The 18,540-nt window shown below is 41.3% G+C and overlaps 1 protein-coding gene across 1 annotated transcript in view; it reads left to right on the top strand.

The window, feature by feature from the left end:
* SYNE1 (spectrin repeat containing nuclear envelope protein 1) overlaps positions 1 to 18,540 on the top strand; it is a 621,543-nt gene that overhangs the window by 143,350 nt on the left and 459,653 nt on the right. The window contains exons 20-23 of the mRNA XM_060240915.1: positions 5,156 to 5,314; positions 7,172 to 7,336; positions 12,865 to 12,999; positions 14,078 to 14,236. Coding sequence (XP_060096898.1) covers positions 5,156 to 5,314; positions 7,172 to 7,336; positions 12,865 to 12,999; positions 14,078 to 14,236 — 618 coding nt within the window. The remainder of the gene's footprint in view (positions 1 to 5,155; positions 5,315 to 7,171; positions 7,337 to 12,864; positions 13,000 to 14,077; positions 14,237 to 18,540) is intronic.

Genomic DNA, 18,540 nt, shown 5'->3' with positions numbered 1-18,540 from the left:
TATGATGTCTCACCACTCCAAACATCAGGACCGAGACTGGCCGGCACCCGAGACATTAGCACCGAAGATGCCCAGACGAGAATGCACCCCACCGCCCCTGAAACCGACTCTGAAACTGAGCACCCCACCTCGATCTCCAGAGCTCTCTGAAGGTGAGGTGGCGTCCTCCGACTCAGATGGTGAGTCCAACTGTTCTGAGCACCCCAAGACAAGCACAGAGACTTCTTCACCACAACAACCTTTGGACGCAGGCTCCATCTCTCCCTTCGAAGATCTCAGCACCTACAGCGATTTTATCGAATGGCGCCAGCTCTTTCACTACCGATATCGCAACCGAAACCTACCATAACAGACAAAGTTTTCAACATCGTTCAGAGAGTTGGCTCGACACCGATATCTCTTCCCATTACCTCAGTGCTCCTTCAGGCTGCAAAATCACCTTGGGACAAACCAGCATCCACACCGATCTCCTCAAGAAGGATTGATCACATGTACAAAATCCAGGAAACGGAGGCTGGCTTCCTCTTTAACCACCCTAAGCCGAACTCAGTGGTAGTAACATCCTCATCCAAGAGCAAGAAGACACACTCTTCACCACCCGACAAGGAAGGGAAGAAGCTGGACGGGATGGGCAAGAAATTTTATGCAGCGGGGGCGCTAGGCATAAAGACAGCCAATTATACAGCATGCATGAGTCGTTACCAATATGCTATGTGGGAGGCCACACAGTTCACCTCCATGCTACCAGAAGACAAACATCAAGATTTCAAGCATCTTCTGAAGGAGGGGATGTTAGTTGCAAAACATCAGGTCAATATGGCTAAATACTCACTGGACATATCTGCTAAAACACATCCGCAGTCACCCTTTGGTGGCTCTCCTGGCTCTGAGCAACAGCACTCTCGCCTGACACCAGGTCTTGGGTCGAGGACCTACTTTTGAGGGAGACGTCCTCTTCAGCTCAACCATGGACACTGCTCTCCGAGAGCTGGGCAAGAGTATCAAAACGTCCAGAAACTTAGGAGTTTCCACATCCTCCAGGAGTGAAAAACAGAAACGGTGGTCTAAATCATGGTCCAAAAAGCCATACTTAAAACTGTCTCCAGAGAGACCATGGTCTCCTTAGTCACAACATAGCCAATCCAGACCTACTTACGGGGCTAAAGAGAAGTTCACTCCTACCCACCAACAATCCAAACACAAGGGTACCAAGCCAACCAAACAGAGTCTTTGACTTCACCCCCCGGACCCTTCCCACATCCCAACTTTACCCATACTTACCTGCCTGGCAGAGGATAACATCCGACAATTGGGTCCTTACAATTATCCAGGAAGGACACCACATAGAGTTTCTTCAGATTCCTTCTCCCTCTGGCATCATCATCACACCAGCAACACCCGTCCTATTGGAGGAAGTACAAAATCTCATTACCAAAGCTGCAATAGAAACTGTCACTGCACCCACCCACCACTGTGGCTTCTATTCCCGATATTTTACTGTTCCCAAGAAAGATGGGGGCCTCCGCCCCATTATGGACCTCAGAGCACTCAACACCTTCATAATCTACAAGAAATTCTGGATAGTATCCCTGCAGAACATCTTACCTCTCCTCTGGGAGAATGCCTGGATGGCCACCATAGATCTCAAGGTCATGTATTTCCATCTATCCATCCATCCTTCGTCCCGCCATTACCTTAGGTTTGCCATTGGGGACCGGCATTTCCAATACACTGCCCTTCCCTTTGGCATTTCCTTTGGCATGTATGCTGTGAGCCGCCCTGAGCCTGCCCTGGTGGGGAGGGCGGGATACAAATAAAAAGTATTATTATTATTATTATTATTATTATTATTATTATTATTATTATTATTATTATTATTATTATTATTATTATTATTATTATTATATCCACGGCACCCAGAGTGTTTACGAAGACTATGGTGGTCATGGCAGCACATCTACACCTGTAGGGAATACTAATATTTCCGTACATTGACAATTTGTTAGTGGTCACGAAGTCCCCTCAGCAACTCCAGGAACATTTACAAGTCACCATGTCACTCCTACAGGACTTGGGGCTCCAAGTCAACTTGAAGAAGTCGCACCTCATACCATCCAGTTTATAGGAGCAATCCTGGACTCATCTCACTGCAGGGTGTTCCTGCCACCAGACAGGATCCTAGCGATCCAAACCATCAGGCTACAGACAGTCACCACAGTGCTCCAGATCCAGTGACTCCTTGGGCTCATGGCATCCATGACCTCGGTCTTACTCCATGCGCAGCTGCACAAGCACCCTCTCCAAGTTTGGTTCATACGGGTATTCAACCCATCCAGGCACTTCCAATCCCGCAGGCTCACCATACTGCCATGTGTTCTGCACTCCCTGACATGGTGGGAGTCAAACCACAACTTAGGTCAGGGAGCTCCTTTCAAACTCCAGGCTCCATCCAAGACCATCATGACAGATGCTTCCCTATGGGGATGGGGGGCCCACCTAGCAGGGATCTCCATAGGGGGCCCTTGGGAGCCACACTTCCTACAGTGCCATATAAACTTCCTAGAACTCCTAGTCATATGGTATGCGCTCCACTCCTTCCATCATCTGATTCAAGGCCAGGTAATCTCCGTGCTGACGGACAATACCATGACCCTTTACTACCTAAACAAACAAGGAGGTACAGTCTCCCTCTGGTTATGCAAACTTGCCATGGACATATGGGAGGACTGTCTGTCTTGGCAAGCTCATCTGATTGCGTCTCACCTCCCGGACATACAGAACGTGACAGCGGACTCCCTAAGCACAGAGGGTGTGTCTTTTCACAAGTGGGAGCTGAACTGGCTATACCTGAAACCCCTTTTTCAAAAATGGGGGTACCCGGACATAGACGTTTTTGCCACCAGAGAGAATAGGAAGTGTCCAGCATTTTGCTGCAGAGGGGGTGCAGACCCTCTAGCGCTCGGGGACAGCCCACGCGCCTCAGGTGGACTTCTAGTTTTTGGTTTCTTGCTCTCCCTCACAGACAAAGGACTAAGTCATTCCTCCCTGAGGGTGTATCTTGAAGCTATCTCGGCAGCACATGCAGAAGTTGGCATTTTCTCCGTATTTACACACGCATCCACTAAAAGGTTTCTCAAAGGACTCATTCACCTTTTCCCACCATTACGCAGACCATCGTCAGCATGGGACCTGCCCCTTGTGTTATCCAAGCTGCCAGTGAGGCCTTTTGAACCCATGGCTACGTGTTCATACCAGCTCCTGGCATGGAAGACAGCCTTTCTGATAGCAATCACATCCTGCGCAGAGTGGGGGAGCTTCGGGCACTACATTGCGACCCTCCCTATCTCACTTTCACCCAGGATGGGGTAATTCTAGCCCCTGATCTGAACTTTTTACCAAAAGTCATTTAAGAGTTCCACTTGTTGGCAGACATCGTTCTATCCATCTTCTTTCCCGCCCCTTCCTTGGATGAAAAAAAGGAGGCTGCATACCTTGAATGTCAGGCGAGGGTATCTTTCTACTTGCACAGGACGCGAGAGTTTCACTGTTCTTCCTCCCTCTTTGTCTCGTATGCAACTCGGACCAGAGAGAACAGAATATCCGCACAATGGTTATCTAAATGGATTGTGGAGACCATCAAGCTCTACTACCTGCTAGCAAAGAAGCCTCTCCCGCATCCTGTTCATGCACATTCCATGAGGGCACTGGCTGCATCCACGGCTTTCCTCAGGGGGGTCCCACTGGTGGACATCTGCAGAGCTGCCACCTGGGCCATGGTACACACATCCATGAGACATTATGCCATGGATGTCCGTCGCTCTCAAGGAGCTCCAGTGGGCCAGGCGGTCTTGGAGGCAGTTCGCTTGTGAGAACCTCTAGCACCCTCCTTTCAGGCAGGACTTATACTGCTTGCTATTCTCCCATTGGTGTGAAGCACAGAGACCATGAAGAAGATAAACAGGTTGCTTACCTGTGACTGATGATCTTCGAGTGGTCATCTGTGCATTCACACCACCCGCCCTCCTTCCCAACTTCTGTCGGTCCTTCTGGGGTCACAGTGGTCTGAGGGAACTGGCGGGATCCTTGTGCCTGTCCCAATGGGCATGCGTGGTGGGGCCTGCGTGCATGACCATTGGGAGGGGCGTGAAAATCCTTTCTATAATAGACTTTGAAGTACCGATTGGAACCGGCGCAGACGCACTATATCCCATCAGTGTGAATGCACAGATGACCACTCGAAGATCAGTTACAGGTAAGCAACCTGTTTTTTACTTGGGAAAGGAAGATTGACAGGTAGGGCTACCTAACAGCAGCAGTGAAATTTAGAGTAAGTTTAGACTCAGTTTGCAGAGTTGGATTTGCCAATCTGTTAACTGCTAAAATTAGGCCATTTCAATAATATAGCAGATGCTAATGGAAAATTCTAAGCTTTGATCATAAAGGAAACCTAGAATTTTAAACAGTTCATAATCTCTTATTCAGGGTAGTTGTTTTTCTGTGGAATAAGGCTCAAGGAGACTAGTGATTATTAACACAAAAGTACAACAAATAGTAACCACTGTTTTAAAAGGAGTTCATATTAATAATTTTTTGTATTAATAATTTTTGTTTCGTTCACAAAAATTGCTTGTTCCATGATAAAAGTCAATTATAAAAGTTAGGCATATTCTCCACAATGTGGGCGTGGTGGCAAGTAAATATATTTGTATAGGAAGGAAGCCTCATGCCATTTCTTTTGTATACTTTAGTGAAATCTATAATAAAATTGTTGATTTTCCAGACTGTATGGCTGTTGTCTTGGCATAGTCGTACCAAGACCACGGCCATACAGCTTGGAAAATGTGCAACTAGTGAACTCCCACCATGAAAGCCTTCAACAACATCTGTTATAAATATTTGTTTAAAATTACGGTCTTGCGTTTGAAAAATCATGGCAGTTCCGTTTCATATCAAAAACTTAGTCTATTGCAAACAGTAGGGCTTAAATACACATACATGGATGTAGGATTGTAACCTTTAAAAATGTTCATGAAATAACATTTTAACATCAAAATTCACTGATTCTAAATATAAACTAAAGCTGAAAATATTACTTGCAATTAAAGAACCATACAATGATGCCATTCTCTTTAATTTCTGTTTCATTTTCTTTTAGGATCTAGTAGCTTATCAAGAAAATTGCAAGAAAGCGTTGTCACTAACTGAGAGAAATATCCAGAGCATTGTGACGTTTGTGTCCTCAAGTAAACAATTACAACACTTCAATTTGTCAGTGATTCAAAAGAAAGTAACAGAAATTCAAGTTGCTTTTCAGGTAATCTGTCAGGAGTAAGGTCCGTGTGTTCTGTAGAATTTACAAAGTGGTTAAGAAAGCCAAAATGTCTCAAATGTGTCTAATGAGGCAGCTTCACATATGATAAGAACTTATAAAATTGGGTGAGCTGTTCTTGAAAAACCATATTAAAGAATAGTGTAAATAGGAATGTATTTTGAGGATACTTTGTGAGGGAATTAACAGCATGTGATAAAGAAATACGCATAACATTCAGTACAAGCCTAGTGTTACACCCTTCTTGATTTTCATAGATTTAGAAGTATGCAACTGTATTTAGGATTGCACTGATTGCCACCAAATCCTTTTAAAATATAGAAGTGACTTTAGGACATAGGACTTTGGAATGAAAAAACAGTGGGGGAAGGGGTAACAATATATGACATGAAATTGAACATGATAGACCTAATGTCATTTTTTAAAAAGAAGAAATGGAGCTTCAGAAAGCAAGAATTTAGAGCAGAAAGGGATGCCTTAACTGTTTCTACACTTGCCTCTTTTCCTCCAGAGGAATTCAGACATGTTTGTCCTGCAAATGCACGTTCTGAACTCCACTGGGGAGAACAGGTAGATAAAGGGGGGCAGGAATTCATTCAGTGTAAAAACCACTTGCCGTTAATGACTGCCTATACTATACAGTGAATTTCTAATGGTTAGATGTTACAGAAATATATCCCCTGAACATAGCTGAGGTAAAACAGCACTTACATTTAAATAGAGCTTGACTGAAGAGATTAGATTGAAATGTCATCCCTCCTTTGCTGGTGAGTCGGTCTGGCACTGAATTATTTGGTACTGGTTATCTTTTTTAAAAATTTAAGATTAATCTTTTTCTTTATATCAGAAGTGATATCCAACTATATATAATTTCCATCTTTCCCTGAGCATGCCTGCTTAGTTAACTTCAGGTTATTATAGGAGTTTTGCCATTAGTACATGTGAAGTTTCTTTCTCTGTTTTCTGCATATTTTGCTTTTCGGTGACCCTTCAATTATTTATTGTGCTCTAAGGGCAAGCCTAGGCTATACCTGTTTAGCCTGCATGTGGGGTTCATGTGACTGATTCCCCCCCCCCCCCCCAAAGTATTCTAAACACGTAGAAAGGCTCTCCTTTTGTTTGGGTATATTCCTTTTCCATATGTAGGGAATTTTCTCATCAGTCATAAGAGCTCTTACTGTCAGTGTGACATGGTTCTAAACTAAGCCTAATTTCCTATTACCTAATTTGTTTTGGAGTGTTACATTAAGTCAGCCTGATATCGAATCAATAATGATGGAGTGTTTGAAAATAAAATTTGTCAATCAATTAAGAAGTCAAGATTTTAAAGGTTAAAACTCTTAAAGATCTGATTTTCAGGGCAGTCCAAATGTTTGTGATTCCATAACAAACAGGTACTTCAAGTCAAAACCTGACCTGAAGGAGTGCTGGAAAAGAAAGGACACAATGCTAATTGGCTTACAGCATGGGATGGGTGCGGAGTAGTAACCAAATGGGTTGAGAGGTTGCACTGTGGAAGGGGAAGGGATGAAATTGTTCCCTCCTGCCCCTTCTTTGAGTGGATCTCTGTTAGCAAGAGGAAAAAGGAAATAATTTCCCCCATAGCCTCCTGACCTGCATTGCTATTGCTCCACATAGACCCCATGATCCTGGAAAATTTTTTTCCAGAGACTAGAATGGCTGTTGGTTAGAGGAAGTGAAAAGCTAGGAAGATTGTGATCCTTATATGGTTTTGTATGTGTCTTGCACTGGATCTGACATTTTATCATATCGCATTTGGAATACTATAACATTAAATGTAATGCCTACAGCATTATGTCTGTTTTCACTTACACATTTAAGGATATGGCCAAGAAGACAAGTGACTGGAAAAAAAATGTTGAGGCAAATAGTCGTTTGCTGAAGAAATTTGAAGAATCTAGATCAGAATTAGAAAATGTGTTACAGACTGCATATCGCTGCCTGAAGGAAAGAGGTGATCCTGAGGAACTTCTCAGGAAACATACTGTAAGTATGACTGCGATATTGGAACAAGTTTCTATTGAATTGTCTCAGCTGCAGTAGGAGAAGTGTTTCAGCTGCAGTAGGAGAAGGTGCTTGGATCTAGAAAAGAGCTGCTGGTAAGGTGAGTGAGACTTGATTTGCTTTTCTAAAACTGCTGGGGAGCATTACCTAGGATTGCTGTGGGAGATAACTGTGTGTGTGCTTGGTGCCTGCTGGAGAGGGGTTTCTGATTGCTTTTGTGTGTCTTTTGTGTAGCTGTTGCTGAGTGAGGAGAGCTTGTTTGCCTGGGTAATTGCTGGCCCCACCCTCTGCTGTTGCTCTGGCTGTTGAGTCAGAGGTGGGTGGGGGCTTGAGCCTTTAATTTGCAAGGCTCATCCTTACCAGAGGAGCTCTTGGCCTGTGGCTGTTAGCCTGGGGGTCTAGCTTGGAGGTTCTGAAGATAGGTGGGTAGTTACCCACAAGTAGTTTCAAGTGGCAGTTGTTAGTGGGATTTAAAGATAAGTAAAGATAAAGAAAATTCTGAAATGGATTGCAGCAGTATGGCTGGTGAGGGAGCAGAGGCAGTGACGTGTAAAGACTGTGGGATGTTTGTATTTTTGCCTGAGAGTAGCACAAATTACACTTGCAGCAAGTGTAAGTTAGTGGCCCTGCTGGAGGAGAAGATACAGGGACTGGAGGCACGATTTTCCACACTGCAGTGTATAAAGAAAGGTGAGGATTTTCTTGACAAATGCATGAGGCGCTCTTGAAAGGACAAGAGGAGGGAGAGGAAATGGTATCTCGGCAATTAGAAGAGAACCCAACACAGGAGGAGGGTTCCTGGAAAAATGTAACCCGAAGGAGAAAGAAAATCAGGAGATGTTCTGAGCCCCTGCTGCTCAGCAATAGGTTCCAGGATCTCCCCACAGTAACTGATTTTGAACCATTGGAACAAGGGCTACTTCCCCAGCCTCCACGAAGCTTGAAGAAAGTTTCTCAGGATCCTGTGAATAAGAAGCCTGGAGCTTCTGCTCCCCGATATAGGAAGAGGAAGGTGGTGGTGATTGGAGACTCCTTGCTCAGAAGGGTGGAGCCCAAAGTGTGCCGATCAGACTTGTCATCCCGAGAGGGAGCATGCATCCAGCATGTGACAGAAAAGATTGGAAGACTTATCAAGCCCATGGATTACTATCCTTTCTTGCTGATCCATGTGGGAACGAATGATATTGCCCATCATAGCCCTGAATGTATTAGAAAAGAGTATGTGGCTCTGGGTCAGAAGGTGAAGGAGCTGGGCGTACAGGTTGTGTTCTCGTCAGTGCTTCCTGTTGAAGGTCGTGGCTTAGGACGAGAAAGAAGAATACTTCAAATAAATGACTGGCTACATCGATGGTGTCATCAGGAAAGATTCAAATTTCTGGACCATGGCTTACGCTTTCGAGATGGTGGTCTTCTATCGGGAGATGGTTTGCACCTTACAGCAGTAGGGAAAAGGGTGTTTGGTAACAGCCTTGCTAACCTAATAAGGAGGACTTTAAATTAAATTGTATGCGGGAGCGAGACAATAAATCAAAGCCTCGTATGATGCCAGAAACTGGGGATAAGAACATTAAAGATTTGCAGAGAGTGGCGCATACGCTAGGTAATGTTAACTTGCAGGCTTGTACAGAAACTAAAGCCTCGGGATGCATAAAACATGGATTCCAATTTCTCTACACTAATGCACAGAGTATGGGAAACAAACAGGAGGAATTGGAAGTCCTAATAAAGGAAGGAGACTATGACATAATAGACTTTACTGAAATGTGGTGGGATGACACTCACAACTGGAATATTAGGATTCAGGGGTACAACTTATTTAAAAGGGACAGGCAAATGAGAAAGGGCAGAGGCATAGCAATATATGTGAAGAAGGTATATAGTTGTGAGGAAATATGTGAATCGGAGCATGGCAGCTCAGTTGAGAGTCTCTGGGTAAAAATAAAAGGAGTAAGAAACAATAGTGATATTATTGTGGGGGTCTGCTATAGTCCACCAAGTCAGGCAGAGGTCTTGAATGAGATACTTCTACAGCAGATTGCAAAGTTCTCCAAGAGAAGGGATACAATGATCATGGGAGATTTCAATTACCCGGACATCTGTTGGAAGTCCAACTCTGCTAAAAATGAAAAGTCAAATAGATTCCTGACTTGTCTTGCTTACAACTTCCTTTTCCAGAAAGTGAAGAAGGAAACAAGGGGATCTGCTATCTTGGATTGGATTCTCACCAACAAAGAAGAATTGATTGAAGAAGTGGAAATAGTGGGCACCCTGGGCAGTAGTGACCATGTGATTTTGGAACTTAACAGTCTTTGGGAAGGGAAAAGCTATACATAGTCAGACTTATAGGTTGGACTTCAGAAAGGCAAACCTTGATAAACTTAGAACTATGCGGGGTAAAACCCCATGGTCAGAAATACTTAGGAGGAAGGGGGTTCAGGAGGGGTGGAAGTTTCTTAAAAGTGAAATATTGAAAGCACAATCACAGATGATTCCTATGAGAAGAAAAAATGGAAAAAGCCTAAAGAAGCTGAAGTGGCTCCATAAACAGCTCGCTAAAGACTTGAGAAATAAAAAAGACTTTAGAAATTGGAAGGAGGGCCTTATAACCAAGGATGAATATAAACAAATCACCAGTGCTTGTAGAGAAAAAGTTAGGAAAGCTAAAGCTCAGTATGAGCTTAGGCTGGCCAAAGATGCTAAAACAACAAAAAAGGGTTCTTATGTTCAGAGTAAGAAAAAGCAAGGACATGGTAGGCCCATTGCGAGGGCAAGAAAGTGAAATTGTAAGGTAATGAAGAGAGGGCGGAACTGCTCAATTCCTACATTTCCTCAGTCTTCTCTTCTGAGGGGAACGGTACTCAACATGGCAAAAACAGAACATATAAGGAGGGTATGAAGTTCCAACCTAGGATCAGGGTAGGGGTAGTACATAAATACCTAGTTCCTTTAAATGAATCTAAGTCTTCAGGGAATCCAAGGGTTCTAAAAGAGCTTGCGGATGTAATTTCTGAGCCTCTGGCTGTTATTTTTGAGAATTCTTGGAGAACAGGAGAGGTGCCAGAAGATTGGAGGCGGGCAAATGTTGTCGCCATCTTCAAGAAGGGGGAAAAAGAGGATCCGGGTAACTACCGATTCGTCAGCTTGACATCTATACCTGGAAAAGTTTTAAAACAAATCATCAAACAGTCAGTCCTGGAACATTTAGAAAGAATGGCTGTGGTTACTAAGAGCCAGCATGGTTTTCTCACGAACAAGTCATGTCAAACTAACCTGATCTCTTTTTTTGAGAAAGTGACTACCTTGCTTGATCGGGGAATGTTGTAGACATTGTTTATCTTGATTTCAGTAAGGCTTTTGATAAGGTTCCACATACTATCCATGTTGACAAGTTGGTAAAATGTGGTTTAGATCCTGTTACCGTTAGGTGGATCTGTAACTGGTTGACAGATCGCATCCAAAGAGTACTTGTGAATGGTTCCTCATCCTCTTGGAGAGGAGTGACAAGTGGAGTGCCTCAGAGATCTGTTCTGGGACTTGTTTTGTGATTCAACATTTTTATCAATGATCTGGATGAAGGAATAGAGGGAATGCTTATTAAATTTGCAGATGATACAAAATTGGGAGGGGTTGGAAACACAGAAGAAGGCAGAAACAGGATACAGGATGACCTTGACAGGCTAGAAAACTGGGCTAAAAACAATAAAATGAATTTTAACAGGAATAAATGTAAAGTTCTGCATTTAGGTAAGGAAAATCCCATGCATGGTTATAAGAGAGGGGAGACTTGTCTGGGCAGTAGTATGTGCAAAAAGGATCTAGGGGTCTTAGTGGACCATATGCTGAACATGAGTCAGCAGTGTGATGCGGTGGCTAAAAAGGCAAATGCAATATTGGGCTGTATTAACAGAAGTATAGTGTCCAGATCAAGTAAAGTGATGGTATCGCTTTACTCTGCTCTGGTAAGACCTCACCTGGATTATTGCGATCAGTTTTGGGCACCACATTTTAATAAGGATATAGACAAGCTGGAATGGGTCCAGAGGAGGGCGACCAAGATGGTGAGGGGTCTGGAGACCAAGTCCTATGAGGAAAGGTTGAAGGAGCTGGGGATGTTTAGCCTGGAGAGGAGACGGCTGAGAGGTGATATGATCACCATCTTCAAGTACTTGAAGGGCTGTCATATAGACGATGGTGTGGAATTGTTTTCTGTGGCCCCAGAAGGTAGGACCAGAACCAATGGGTTGAAATTAAATCAACGGAATTTCCAGCTCAACATAGGAAGAACTTCCTGACTGTTAGAGCGATTCCTCAGTGGAACAGGCTTTCTCGGGAGGTGGTGGGCTCTCCTTCCTTGGAGATTTTTAAACAGAGGTTAGATGGCCATCTGACAGCAATGAAGGTCCTATGAATTTAGGGGGAGGTGTTTGTGAGTTTCCTGCATTGTGCAGGGGGTTGGACTCGATGACCCTAGAGGTCCCTTCCAACTCTATGATTCTATGAATTGTTTGCTGTGTGTAATTCTATGAATTGTTTGCTATGTGTAATTTAGCACTATTGAATTAAAAACAACATGGAACTGCAATAAACCTAACAACATCACATGGCAGTTTTTAAGCATATCATAGATACCTGGCCCCTTTGGACCTCCAAACTTGAATTAAGGGCCTAGGGCTGTGTGCCTGGGCTTTGCCTAGTTGAATTTACTTCCATATTTCATTCTAGGCCATGCTCAGAAAAGGCAGTTTCAACATCTCCCTTCAAGAAGCTGTAGGATTTGTGTTCCCCACATAACACTGTAAATTGTCGTATACTGGATTATTCCTTAATTTATTTGTGACTGTCAATGCTACAGAAAGTCTGCTCCAGCAGGCTATACAGATGTTTCCCCAACACTTTCAATATTTGATTTTTTTATTTGTATATTGATTGTTTCTGGACCAGTACCATTTGAAAGCTGAAAGAATTTTTAAAAAATAAATAAATTGCAAAACTGAATTCTAGTGCTGATCAAACAAATAATCAGCATTTATATACAAATAGCCAAGTTGGCTAAATCTGAGGATACTTAAATCCAGTGACTGGAACTGTGAATGGGCAAGACAGTGCTTGGATATGCCCATTTAGATGCCATTCATAAAGCTAACCATAACTGTAGAAATCTAAACCTCCTGTTTGTACAATATTTGAGATTTTGAGAAGTAATAGAATCCAGTAGCACCTTTAAGACTAACAAACTTTATTGTAGCATAAGCTTTCTAAAAACACAACTCTCTTAATCAGATGCTGCATGGAGGGTCCATGCCCTCCATGCGTCTGACAAATAGAACTGTTTCTCGAAAGCTTATGCTACAATAAAATTTGTTAGTCTTAAAGGTGCTACTGGTCTCTTTACTATTTTGCAGCTAACACGGCTAACTCCTTTGGTTCTATGAGATTTTGAAGCCAGGCTTGTATTTTCCATAGCAACAACATTATCCCTTTAAATGTGGAACATTGTCTTTTGATATCAGGAGTTTTTCAGCCAATTGGACCAGCGGGTGCTAAATGCTTTCCTGAAAGCTTGTGATGAACTTACTGACATCCTTCCTGAGCAAGAGCAACACAGTCTCCAGGAAGCCGTGAGGAAGCTGCATAAACAATGGAAGGTTAGTGTTTTCAGTTAGTAAAGTGTAGAAGTTATTAGCTCCAGAATCCATTCTGTCCATGAGAATTGTCTTGACTTCCAGATGTTCTTCTCAGTTTCATTAGCAAAGGCAAATTTGAAATGCTTGTGAATTAGCCATTTTAAAATTTGGCATGCTTTGTATTAATTGTACATTATGTGATAAACTGTATTAATTAGGGATTTTTCATATTTGCTAATCAAATAGTTTATATTACAAACAGTTTATTTATTTGGTTATATTTCTATCCCACCCTCACAACAAGCAGGCTTAGGCAGATTAGAAAGTCACACAAGATTGTGACAGTAACAATATATTAAAGTAGGCAATTAAAACAGTATGTTTTACAGTGCTTTCTTCAAGATATTTAAAGTGGTGTAGGAGAATAGCAGGATGCTGAAATTATTTTAGTTGTTGGCAGTACATATGATAGCATAACATAAATATGGATATTGTTTTCATTACAAGTAAACGTTGCCTCTAGATATATTAACATGGTTTGTATGTCTTTTTCTGAATACTAGCAAAACAGATAAGCTTTTCAAAATATTTCCAATATACTTGTTAGCCAAATTATAGTCTAAGTGTTGTTTAAGATGTGTTGTCGTTATTGTTGAGAGCAAAATAAGGCAATGATATAGAACTCTTATTGGACTATATTGAAGCAGTTTTAATTGAGAGACTCTGTAATACATACCTATATCTACTATGGCTAAAGTCACGCATAAGAATGGTGGAAATTAATCAGTTTTCCTGTGCAGCCATCAATAGATTCAGAAACATCTTGAATTTACAGTGTTTGAAGGTAGCAATCAGATGTGAGCTGATCACCCAGTCTTTTCCGTTTGTACCAGGCACATATAAATATTCACATTTTGAAAAGACTCAGAAATGGAGGGGACAGTGAATATCAGGCTTGTGTGGGTACAGCTGGTAATATGCTGGCCTGTTTTCCCTTACCCTACTGACCTGGTGTTACCCATATATTTCTAAAAATTTATCTATTTGCTGAATTAGTATCATGTTAACTTCCCTTTGTTGATCTCCTTGTGGAATGCAGGATCTTCAGTCAGAAGCACCATATCATTTACTTCGCTTAAAGATAGAAGTGGAAAAAAGCAAATTCCTAGCTTTGGTGCGAGAATGTCATGCTGAATTAGCTCGACAGCAAGAGTTGATGACCAAGGAGAGCAGTGAGAAGATAATTAGAGAGCACAAGGTATGTTCAATAATCATCAAGAGGATATTTCTTGAAATTCATCCACATGAATGCATGTGGCCTTTTGTAAAGTACCCAAATGTGATATTTCTTCCAGTTGTGACCCTAATACTGTTATTTGAAAATAAATTTCATGTGAATCTAAGTTAAAGTTAATTCACATGACAAAGGTGATATGTTGAGAGGGTAGATTGCTAGGGAAGGATTTAGCATGTGATGGGTCAATTGTGTGATTGCTTTATTACATGGTGAGCTTGCAGTTCTTCATATATTTGCTGAATCAGCAATCTGTCCAGTTTGGGGTTCTACAGAAAATGTTTCTTTTGAAGCAACAGGAACATTTTTGCCAATTTTGCATCAGTAGATTAATACAAATATAATATGTAAAGTAGCCTTGCAGGAATAATAGTCTTGCCACAAGGGAAAACCATTATTTTTAAGTCACAAAAACAAAGATGATATATGTTCTAGTATAGTGATCAGCTCCTCTCCCTTGCAGGTTGTTGCATAGTGGGATGCACATGCTGGGGGACATATTGTATCCATTTAGCCAGTATTTATAATCTGTATTAAGGAGCTGCATTGCAACTGTGTCTGCAATTTTTACTGAGGCTACTTTATAGTGCTCTGATATCATGCTGAGTGACTAGTAGTCATTAAATAATGTATATATGCTTGCTGATGGTATGCAAGGGAAGGCCCCCTTTCTACATGTGGATACCTCTTGATAGTAACTATTAATAGAAGATTGAGACAATACAAGAGTAGGTATGTGAGGGGGCATGGGGAAACAATTGCATCAGTCACAGGTTGAGTCAGGAGATCCCTCCTCCTTAGCTAATCTGTGTGGTTTCATTGTTCATGTTCCATTTCAAGGAGTGGAGGCTTCAGTTTGGTGTTTGTATCTTGACGTCTAAGGGTCCTGAGTAGAGGGCTGTACAATGCAAGTTTTATTCTCCTTAGCTATTTGTGCAAACTTCCCTTTGTCTATAGTTCCCATCATGAAATTATGGCTGCATTGACGTCCCAACAAAAGTCTCTTAGCTCCAGTGACACCTTGCCTGGTGCCTCACTGGGGGGACAGATATCTGAAACACCCCCGCCTGTCCTCGTTGCACCACTTCCGGTTTTTTCAAGATTGGGACGTCAAGCAAAAGAACCAGACAAAACAGGAGAAAAAGGGAAAGATGGTGGAGCTACCGCCAAAGAAATGAGATCACCCCTACAAATGGACTTGCTGGCCTATCATTGCAAAGTGAAGTGGATAGAGATAGACTGAAATCTCCCCCTCGGACAAGATCCCATTGGAAGAAAGACATAAATGGTAGTAAAAAAAATCTGAATAATGGAAAGTGGTGCGACTAAGATAATTTCATTTAATGTTCTGCTTAAACTCACCTGCCAAAAGAAGAACATTTTTTATGCAATTGATTAAAGACTGACATAGTTTGCCTGCAGGAAACACATGTAATTAAGAAAGATGAATTGCACCTTAGAACCGAAAAACTAGGCACTTTGTACGTTTTGGCTGACCAGAAGAAAAAAAGAGGCATAGCAACGTATGTGAAGGGCCACTTAGACCCGAAGCAAGTTTGCTTCTCGGATGATGGTAGAATATTATTGGTAGAGATTACTCTCGATGAGAAGAAGATTTTATTAGCTAACATTTATGCACCTAACGATTCCCAAGACAAATTCTTTAAGAAATTACACTCCAAATTGGCGGAGTTGGATTATCTGGAACATTGTATTATTCGAGATTTCAATGCAGTTGCTGAGAGGAAAATAGATAAAAAGACTGGGGAAGGGAAGAGGGAATCGGGACGCCAACTTCCAAAAAGCTTTTTAGAAATAGCAGAAGAATTAAACTTGGTTGATGCATAGCGTACTAGATACCTACATTCAAGGGATTATACTTTCTTCTCTGAGACACATAAATTGTGGTCAAGTATAGATATGTGTTGGATTACAGTGAATTTAATGAAAGAAGTGGAAGAGATAGAGATACTCCCGCAATCTTTTGCAGATCACAACCCAGTTTGGTTAAAGTTGGGGAAGGGCGGTGGCTCAGTGGTAGAGCATCTGCTTGGGAAGCAGAAGGTCTCAAGTTCAATCCCTGGCATCTCCAAAAAAGGGTCCAGGCAAATAGGTGTGAAAAACCTCATCTTGAGACCCTGGAGAGCCGCTGCCAGTCTGAGAAGACAATACTGACTTTGATGGACCAAAGGTCTGATTCAGTATAAGGCAGCTTCATATGTTCAAAGTTGAAGAATTACCACAAAAAATTTTGAGAGAAGATCAATTTACCAGAGAAACAACAGAGGAACTGATTTTTTTTAAACAACCTGAAATTAGTATCCAAACAGTGTGGGACACAAGTAAGGCTTTCTTTAGAGGTATTGCTATTAGATATCTAGCAAGACAAAACAAGGAAAAGAAGAATAGATATCAGGACCTTTTGAAAGAATTGAAAGATAAGGAGATTCAATTAAAAAATCAACCACAAGAGGCGAGAATAAGAGAGAAGATCCAAAATATTCAACATCAGATCAATCTGTTATTAATGGAAGAAGTTGAAAAGAAACTGTGTTCTGCTAAACTAAACTTTTTTGAGAACACAAATAAACCAGGGAGATGGCTGGCCTATAAACTGTGAAAAGAAAAAGAAAAAAAATTAATGAGATTATTGAAGAATACTCAAGACAGGATCTCTTCAAGAGGAATACTTGAACCAACAGAATTTGACCCCACTTACGGAAGAACAAAGCCATATCCTAAATGATCCTATAACTATACAGGAAATAAGAACGGCTATAGAGACACAAAAAAATAGAAAGACACCAGGCCCAGATGGGATTCCAGCAGAGTATTATAAGAAATTTGAGGAAGTATTATTACTACCTTACAAAGAATTACTGGAGTGCATAAGCAAAAAGGGGGAAATACCAGATACATGGCGAGAAGCAACCATTTCAGTAATTTCCAAAGAAAGAATTGACCCTAGAGAGGTGAAAAATTACCGATCTATCTCCTTGTTGCATGTGGATTACAAAATCTTTACAATCATTTTAGCCCAACATATGAAAAGAGTCCTTCAAGAAGTGATAGATCAAGATCAATCTGCCATCTTTCTGAGAAGGCAAATGAGAATAAATGTAAGAATGATTTTGAATGTTTTAGAATATTATCAACAACACCCATACAAACAAATGGAAATAATTTTTCTAGACATGGAATAAGCATTTGATAATGTAAACTGGGACTTTATGCTACGCCAACTAGGAGTGTTGGAATGTGGAGAAACTTTCATTAGACAAATCCGAGTGATATATGCAAAGCAAATAGCAAAAATTATTGTGAATGGTGATTTATCTGATCCTGTTAAGATCAAGAAAGGTACAAGACAAGGTTGCCCTCTATCCCCATTGCTATTTATTTTAGTACTAGAAATACTAAATATCCAGATGAGAAAATAAACAACAATCAAAAGACTAAAGAGTAGAGGCGAAGACTATAAATTACTGGCTTTTGTGGATGACTTGGCGTTGGTGCTAGAAGACCCATTATCCTTGGTGGCGGCTATGAAAGAAAAATTTGAAATGTATGGTGAAGTGGAGGGTTTGAAGATAAACCATCAAAAACAAAGTTTATATCTAAGAATATGATAGAAAGGCAGATTAAAGATTTTGAAGAGAAATCAGGTTTTAAATGGAAGTCAAAACTTGGGCATTCAAATCTCTCCAAAATGCAGATCAATTAAAATAGACAATTATGATAAACTGTTGAAAGAAATAAAATCTAACTTAGAAAAATGGAAAGATTTACAAATTTCTCTATTGGGAAGAATTGCAACCATCCTACCATCCTACCAAGAATTGCAAACTATCCTACCAAGAATTCTCTTCTTATTCCAAATGATCCCAGTTAAACTTTCTAAGATTTTTTCCAGGAGTTGAATAGACTGGTGTCTAAATTCATATGGCAAAATAAAAAGCCAAGAGTAAGGCTCAAGGTATTACAGGACTCCAAAGAAAGAGGAGGTTTGGCCCTCCCGGACTGGCAAATATATTACAGAGCATCACCCCCTGTTTGGCTACAAGACTGGATCCTGTTACGAGAAAAAAGATTATTACTATTAGAAGGTGTGGATCTGAACCAGGGGTGGCATGCGTTTCTTTGGTATCCGAAACCAGAAAGCTACAAAAGTTTTAAAAATCATGAAATAAGTTCTTTACTTCAGGTATGGATGGTTAAAACCCCGAATATACAAAGAGATTCCAAAGTGGATCTCTCCCATAGAAGCA

This window comes from Heteronotia binoei, chromosome 1 (assembly GCF_032191835.1).
Source record: "Heteronotia binoei isolate CCM8104 ecotype False Entrance Well chromosome 1, APGP_CSIRO_Hbin_v1, whole genome shotgun sequence".
NCBI classification, from domain to species: domain Eukaryota; kingdom Metazoa; phylum Chordata; class Lepidosauria; order Squamata; family Gekkonidae; genus Heteronotia; species Heteronotia binoei.
The sequence above is the reverse complement of the archived record's forward strand: the minus strand, read 5'-3'. Positions and strand labels throughout refer to the sequence as shown.